Source organism: Rousettus aegyptiacus, unplaced genomic scaffold (genome assembly GCF_014176215.1).
Source record: "Rousettus aegyptiacus isolate mRouAeg1 unplaced genomic scaffold, mRouAeg1.p scaffold_m13_p_10, whole genome shotgun sequence".
NCBI lineage: Eukaryota > Metazoa > Chordata > Mammalia > Chiroptera > Pteropodidae > Rousettus > Rousettus aegyptiacus.
In genome coordinates, this window is record NW_023416285.1 from 1,830,287 (window position 1) to 1,838,504 (window position 8,218).

The 8,218-nt window shown below is 68.0% G+C and overlaps 1 protein-coding gene across 1 annotated transcript; it reads left to right on the forward strand.

Annotated features, from left to right (window-relative positions):
• Window positions 1-2,469: 2,469 nt before the first annotated feature.
• On the forward strand, window positions 2,470-6,137 carry HMX1 (H6 family homeobox 1). The gene is made up of 2 exons (XM_016124251.2): window positions 2,470-2,863; window positions 5,485-6,137. Exons 1-2 carry the CDS (start codon window positions 2,470-2,472, stop codon window positions 6,135-6,137), a joined length of 1,047 nt encoding a protein of 348 aa, XP_015979737.2.
• The last annotated feature ends 2,081 nt before the right edge of the window (window positions 6,138-8,218 follow it).

Genomic DNA, 8,218 nt, shown 5'->3' on the forward strand with positions numbered 1-8,218 from the left:
CTGGCCTCCCATCCCGTGTGAGCCCCCCAGGGACAGTGAGGAGACACTCGCAAGCACCCAGTGCCTCGGGCCACTGCCTGGCTATCCGGTCCCCACTTCCAAGAGCCCAGCACAGACAAGACACTTACTATCCCGATTTAAAGGACCACCCAGGGCCAGGCAGGCCGGGCAGAGAGAATGAGAACCCCCACCCCAGCCCCGCTTGGAAGGGGCTGGGATAAGTGGGAGTGGCAGCCTCAGCAGCTCAGGCGGGGGCTTCCAGAGACCTGCCGAGGGGAGAGGCTGCTCACGAGAGCACCCAGGCCCACATGGTAGGGTCACTTTTACCCCGAAGGCACTCCTCCCCACAGCCAGTGTCTTTTACCCAGGTTCCTCTTTGGCCTCAGTTTCCCTATCTGTTAGAAGCCCTCGGATTCGATGGTGGTGAGCCAGGAACCAGCGCTTCTCTTCCAGATGGACCAGGGAGGTCATTTTTCCCGTGGTCTGGGTCCCCGTTCTGGCCGGGCTCCCCAGGGAGCAATACTTGAGAGGCCACAGCTCTTCCCCAAGACTCCAGCTTGGTATCCTTATCTGGGTGTGTGTGTGTGAGGGGGGGGGACTGTCCCTATGTCTGCCAGGGAGGCTGTCACTGCTTTACCCTTCCTGGGGCAGGATGTGAGGGCCTGAGGAGCTGAGTCCAGCACCCGGTCTTGAGTCTCCCGAAAAGCCCCTCCCCCACTGAGCACCACAGGTCCTTCCCGGCAGCCCTGGGGAACAGGCAGGCAGGTGAGAGATGTCAGGGATGGCCGGCTCCCACAGGCATGCCCGAGTCGCGCCCAGGACGCTCACCATGGCCGACAGGTCCCCCACCCCCACGAGGCAGGGCTCCCCGCGAGGCCTCGGCCTGCGGGGCCTCAGGGCCGCTGCCAGCTCTCGCGTCTCACTCTGCTGTCGGTTTCGGAAGGGCCCAGGCCCAGAGCGCGCGGGTTCCAGGCCAGCCAGAACCACTTACCACCAGGGGCAGTCTCTTCTCGCCTCTGTTTGCCCCTCTGGAAAATGGGGTCGATGCTCCTTCCGCCGCGATTGTTCAGGAAATTAAAGCAAGTTGGAAGCCCGAGCCTGCGCCGCCCTCTGGGACGCCGGTGGCCCTCGGTGCTGGGGCCGCTGGCTGGCCCTGGGCGGCTGAGTGTATCTCTCTGAGATAACCCGTGTCGAGTGAAGCCGGCTCCGCCCGTGCGACGGCGCTGCGACCCCGGTGACTCCGCCGTCACCCGCTCGCGGGGAGGCAGGTCAGGTTGCTCCCCGCAGCCAGAGCTCCGAGGGTGGCGGCGTGGGCCCGATGCACGTTTGTCACCACGCTCCCTGATGCAGACATGCGAGAAACTCCCCATGTCTTAGAAACAGGCTCGAGAAGCCGCCGGGCCTGCCCGCTGGAGTCCGCGGCGCGGCCGAGGCCCGAAGCCCGCGCTCCTTCTAAGGCCCGAGTCTCCGGGGGAGCGGGACGCGGGACGCGGCTCTCACGCAGCGTGACATCGGGCTGGGCCCCGGGGGCGGGCAGCATCCCCTTGCACTCGGAGACTATTGCACTACATTCGGCGTTAACGTATTTCCGTAAGTATAAACATGAAAAGATGCCACAGTTTTCAGCCCTGACACCCGGGGTCTTAACAAAAAAAAATGACCGTGGTCCAGCCTCTTGCAGTTTATGGAAGCGGGGCTCGTCACCGCCGCCCCCCACGCACATGCATACACACACGCCCGTGCACACATGCACATACCACACGCGCGCGTGCGCACGGACACACACTCACACACACAGTTACTCACGCTCGGTCCAACACTCTCCCCGGGGCGAGGTAATTACGGCTCCTGCCGGACAGTGATTGGCCAGCCTGTTTCTCATGGGGGCCCGCAGCCAATGGGCGGTCACCCGGCAGAGGTCCCGCCTCCCCGCCCCCCACCCCAGCGCGGGGCGCACGGACCCCGAGAATGGATCACGCGGGGCCGGACCCGCCGCGATCCCCCTCCTGGGTCCCCTGCAGCCCGCGCTCGGCTGCGCGCCCGGCTGCGCGCCGGGATCCGGTGGTGTCTCCGGGAGCGGCAGTGCTCGGGCCCGCCGCGGCGTCCTTGGGCTGAGCTGGCGGCCCGCCCGGCCCGCGCAGCCCCGCCCCGCCCCTGCTGGCCCCTCCTCCGCCCCTCCCCGCCCCCAGCGGGGCTGGCCGGCGCGGCTAGCAGAGCGGCGACGTGAAAGGCTGGCGAGGCGGCTGCCCGGCCGGCTGTCGGCGCGCACCGCTCCCGGCTCAACCCAGCCCAGCTCAGAGGCCGCCGCCTGGCCCGCGGGGCCCGACGCCAGCGCTCCGGGCAGCGGCTCCAGGGTCGGCCCGCGCCGGCACCCGGGTGCCGCGCGCCACTGTCCCCTGTGGGGACCGGGACCGACCTCGCCCCGGGACCCCGAGGAGCCCGGCAGAGCCCGACGGGCCCTCAGCCGCGATGCCAGACGAGCTGACGGAGCCCGGGCGCGCCACGCCGGCCCGCGCCTCCTCCTTTCTCATCGAGAACCTGCTGGCGGCCGAGGCCAAGGGCGCCGGGCGCGCGGCCCAGGGCGGCGGCGGCCGCGAGGACGAGGAGGACGACGACGACGACCCGGAGGACGAGGACGCAGAGCAGGCGCGGCGGCGGCGGCTGCAGCGGCGGAGACAGCCGCGCGCGGGCTCCGGGCCCGGCGGGGAGGCGCGGGCGCGGGCGCTGCTCGGGCCTGGCGCGCTGGGCCTCGGTCCCCGGCCGCCCCCCGGGCCCGGGCCGCCCTACGCTCTGGGCTGCGGCGACGCGACACGCTGGTTCTCGCGGGCGCACGGCGGCTACGGAGGCGGCCTCAGTCCTGATAGTGAGTGCGGGCGCGGGGTGGGTGGGCCGGGCACTGGGGCCCGTCTTCCTGCCCGCGTATTTGCTCGGGGACTTTGGATTCGTGGCGCCCTTTCTGGACCACCTTCCTCTCTCGGTGTAGCGGGGTCCGGGTCAGTCGGGCCCTTGCACAGTCCCTAGTTGGGCGGGTTTGTCTGCCCAGTTGTGCAGTCTTGGGACAGAGTACCCCAACAGGGGGGAGGTTTCACCCCGTCCGGGCTCACTCATCGCCAGGCTCTGCGGGTCCGAGGGACGCTGGAGAGCGCGCAGAGAGGGACCTGGGGACAGAGGGTAGCAGGCAGCTGGAGAAAGAAATGAAGGGAAAGTGAGATCTGACGGGGAAAGGCGGGGAGCCGAGAGAGGGCGGGAGAAGAGGGAGGGATGGGGGAGAGAGGGAGGCTGGGAGAGGAGAGATGCGGGAAAGGAACCCCGGGAGCGGGAGAGGAGATGCGGCGGGGAGAGAGGGAGGGAGGGAAGACAGAGGAGAGCGGACGCGAAGATGGAGCCACTGAGCGGAGGGAGCCGCGCTGTGGGGGCTCGATGCGGGGGGCGGTCTTCCACAGCTCTGCACCCCAAAGCCCGACCTCAGAGAGCTGCAGACAGGCCTGGGGCAGGGGCGCCTGCCTCCCCCTTGGTCCTCCCAGGCCCCAGGGCTGCGGTTTGCTAGGCAAGAGGGGAGCCGGCTCTGAAGCCCCCATCCCGCCCCCTCCCTTCCTTTTCTGCCCCTCCCCCTGCCCGCCTTTGTTCCCTGCGAGGGGCTGGGAGTAGGGGTTCTCAGGCTGAGACCCACTGGTTCCCACTCCCGAGTTCTGCTCCTCCTCCCCAGGGTCACTGCCACCTTTGGAGCCCTGCCCTTCGCAGGGAGACCCCTGGGAGGAAGACCAGGAAGCCATACCAGCCTGGCCTCCAGGCTTTGCCTGACCCCCCCACCCCCACCCCAGACACACTGCAAAGCCACCGGGACTCGCTCTGGAGTCCTCTGGAGTCGGTGCTGCTCTGTGGCATGTCCCTGCATGTGCCAGGGCAGGAGGTGGGCACACCCCTTACCCCTCATGGGTAACCCCCTTTCTGGTGTGGGAGGGACCCAGGTCTCCGAGCCCACGCACAGGAAGCCCGCTCCTGTGCAACAAACGCGACCAGGCCGCAGTGGGGTTGTGGAGATGGAGTGGCCACGTTTGGGGCCCCTCTGGGGGTGTCTCTGAAGAGGGCCTTGCAGGGTCTCCTCTGCCACCCCCCCATCCCTGCAGCCCCTCGGGCAGCTCCCAGGAGGCTGCACTTTCTTATTTCGTGCAATGCGGGTTAGGGTTCTCTCTGTGCCAGGGCCAGTGAGCCAGCTTGGCACCTAGTGGCGATTCATGGGCCCCTGTGAGTTTTGGGGTGTGGGTGTTGCAGGGAGGCAGTTGGTGGTGGGCACACCAGCCTGAAACCCGACCCCTCCGCGGGACCGCCAGGGCGCAGCCACCAGGTTTGGGCAGCGGGGCACACGCAAATCTGCACACCTCCACGTGCGGCCGGTGCTAGCCCAAGCCCACCGGTGTTGGCTCACCTCGTGGAGGTGGCAGACACACACAACGGGGGCACCGTTGCCGAGTCCACAGCCTCCTGAGGGCAGGTTGGCAGCCTCCAGCGGGACCCTGGTCCTTGGCGGGGAGGCACAGGCCCGGGAGGAGGGCAGACTGGCCTGAGGCAGCCAGGGGAGCCCTGCAGTCAGGCTGGGCCTCGAATCAATGCCTGGGCAGACTTTCACCCGGCGGCACCATCTCCTGCCAGCCCTGGGGCGAATCCTCACCTGAGGGAAGTCATGTGGAGCTCAGTACTTGGGGCGCCAGGTCAGGGGTCCCCTGTGGGCTTCTGTGGCCCCCAAACCCAGAGGCTGAGGCCAGACCCCTGCATTTGGGTGGGGTGCAGCAGCTGCATGTTTCTGCATCCACACGTGTGTGATTGTGGGTTTCGTGGGCACGTCTCCACGGGCATCTGGGTCAGGGGTTAGGAAACGGGGCGGGGGGTGAGCGGGCACCCCGTTATCACCTGGGCACCGGAACTTTTTTCGGGTGGGGGGGTGGTCGGCATTTGTCCGTCCTGCAGGAATGGTTCTGTGCATGCCGGAGTCTCGCATCTGCTCCTGAGCACGCACGGGGAGCGGGTCATAGCGGGTCTTTATTTCTGTCTGGCATGCTGGGGCGCAGGGGTGTCTCGGGGCTGTTTCCAGCGAGCGTGTTCCTCTGCAGGACCTCCGTCCCCCTGTGACGCGGCCTGCGGGGGCTGCGTGTTTTAGTGCGAGGCCACGGTCGCGGGGAGTCGGCCTCCCCTAGGGTTTCTGCTTGTGCTTGCTCCTCTCTGTCCTCGCTCCTGTCCTGGGCGTCCTGGGCCTGAGTGGCCGAAGCGTGGCTGGGGGCTGGCCTCTGCTCCGCAGGGCCACTTCCGCCGCTCTGCCTTTCTCCATCCTCTGTGACGATGTGCCCCCTGACACTGTCCCGGATGCAGTGGCCTGTGCCAGGAACATTCCCGGCTTGTGGCCGTGGCTGATCTCACGGCGCGGTGGGGGCGGCCGGCCTCAGGGACTTCCGCGCCCAGAACCAACCGTGCGCCCCTCTCTCCCTGCAGCCAGCGACCGGGACTCACCGGAGACAGGCGAAGAGATGGGCCGCGCCGAGGGCGCCTGGCAGCGGGGCCCCGGGCCGGGAGCGGTGCAGCGGGAGGCGGCGGAGTTGGCGGCGCGGGGCCCAGGGGCCGGCGCGGAAGAGGCGGCCGAGCTGGCCGAGGCCCCGGCGGCGGCGGCGGGGGAGGCGCGCGGCGGCGCGGCCGGGGGCGCCGGTCGCAAGAAGAAGACGCGCACGGTCTTCTCGCGCAGCCAGGTCTTCCAGCTCGAGTCCACCTTCGACCTGAAGCGCTACCTGAGCAGCGCCGAGCGCGCGGGCCTGGCTGCCTCGCTGCAGCTCACCGAGACGCAGGTCAAGATCTGGTTCCAGAACCGGCGCAACAAGTGGAAGCGGCAGCTGGCGGCCGAGCTGGAGGCGGCCAGCCTGTCCCCGCCGGGCGCGCAGCGCCTCGTGCGCGTGCCCGTGCTCTACCACGAGAGCCCGCCGGCCGCGGCCGCGGCGCCGCCCGCCGCGCTGCCCTTCCCGCTGGCGCCCGCCGCGCCCGCGCCGCCCGCGCCGCTGCTGGGCTTCTCCGGGGCCCTCGCCTACCCGCTGGCCGCCTTCCCGGCCGCTGCCTCCGTGCCCTTTCTGCGGGCGCAGATGCCCGGCCTCGTGTGAGCCCCGCGCGCTGGGCTGACTCCCCGTGGCCACTGGGGAGCCTTGCGGCCGCAGTGGTGGCGCCCAGGGCGCGGGGCGGCCATCCTGAGGACTGGCGTGCTCCTATGGCCCCCTCTGCACCTCCTCAGAAGCTTGGGCTCTGGCCCTGGCAGGAGGAGGCTTTGTCCCAAGCTCCCCCAGAATGTAACAGGGACGCCAGGGATAGCAGCTCCCCCAACAGTTGCAAAGCTGGACCCCACAGGAAGAGAGCATCACGGGGAGACAGTGGCCTAGAAGTAAATTTAGTCACCCCCGAGGAGGGAGCCAGCACCAGCCAGCTCCTAGCAAAGACAAGCCACACAGGCTATCCAAGGTGCTGTGGGAGGTGACCATGCCCCCAACACAAACGTCCCTTCCAGGGACCGTGCAGGGACCAGGCCGGCAGGCCACCCAAGGACTGTGCTCAGCCTTGCGGCCTTGACCATGGGCCCGGCAGAGAGGGCTCGGGGAGAGAACCCCTTCGAGGGGAAGGGACGACCCAGCCAGGTGGCTGAAGACAGGGCCAGTCTGGGGCTTCTCTCCTGGGCTGCAGCCGCCAGAGGCGAAGATTTTTTTCTTTCTTTCTTTCTTTTTTTTTTTTTTAATGAATCTACTTATTTGCGTATGGAATAAAAAGGGACGTTTTCTGGAAGCTTCTGCTGCTTTGTGATGCCTGGGCCGGTGCCCCTCTTCCGTAGGGGGCCACATGGATGACCCACGCTCCTTCCTGGATCCCGTCCCGACGCCGACCAGCGATGGGCAGAGCCCAGGGCCAGGCCGGGCAGGGCAGCCGAGTCGGGTCTGGGGGCTGCACTCTGAGGCGCCTGAGCCGCCTCCCCCTGGGCGGGAGGTCCAGCAGGACCTTAGAGGAAGTGAAGGAGGGAGGGAGCTGGGGAGGAGGAGGGGTGCGTGGCGTGTCCGTATCCTGGAGTTCTGGGGGCTCCACAGAAACCGGCAGCCAGGGGGCGGGTGAAGGCAGAGCCACCGGCCACTCTGGTTCGGGGCCCTGTGTCCACTGCCCCATCCTGCACTGCAGTCGCTCCCAGCAGGGCCGATGGGGAGGGCCGCACCGCACCCTCCCAAGCCGCCTCAGTCTCCGGCAGGCTGGGGACAGGGGCTGCGGGAGCAATCTCAGCTTAGGGCCCGAGCTTATGGCTCACAGGGAAAGCTTATTCCCACGGTCCGGTCCTATCGCCCTGGCTGCTGCCTCCCCAGCCTCAGGCTGCCATGTCCCAGGGTGAAGACAGGGCCTCGGGGATGGGGGACACTTGCTTTGTTGTGCATGCTTCTTTAGCCTAGGGAGAGAGGTCACCCGGGGGTGGAAAGGGTCGCTCCTGTGACAGAACGGAGCCCCCTTGAAAATTTCCGTCAGGCTTCGGGCAGGAACAGACACCATGGGGCCAGGGCCAGGGAGAGCAGTGACCAGGTCATGCTCCGGGCCTTGAGTCCTTCCCAGCGTTGGCCGCAGCTGGCCCAGGAGCAGGCACCAAGGGGGTCTCCCCCAGCGCCGGTCCCTCTGTCTTTCTGCCCTATCATCTGGCTCTCTGACCTGGAATCATCCCCTGCCCCAGCCCCTCCAGTCCTGTCCTGGTGCCCTGAGGCCAGGCCCTTGGGGGGACCTAGGTGGCCCTTGCCTCTCTGCGCCCTGAGAGTCCCACCTCTGACTCCCAGCACCTGCTGCATGACCGGGGAGCATCCTGAGTGGACTCGCGGGGTCCCTTCTCCAACCCCGTCTCCACCACCGCTGTCCCCCTCAGCCCCTCCAGGGCTCAGGTCCCCTCTTGAGGGGGTGGGGCAGGCTGCCCTATGCTGCTGGAAGGGACTTTAAAGGTCTGCGTTAACACAACGAGTTTGCTGCTAGTTGATTTTTCAAAGTCCTTTGCTCCACCGGCCTGCCCACCTCCCCTCCCTCCACCCGCCTCCCACCCGGCTCAGCTTCTGCCCGAGACCCTCTGCTCTGGCTTCTGTGGCTTTTGTGACACGCAGCCACCAAGCAGCAGCACACCGTGTGGCCTCGAGCCACCCTCTCTCTGCCTCTGCCCACGACGCACTGGTGGGCAGCC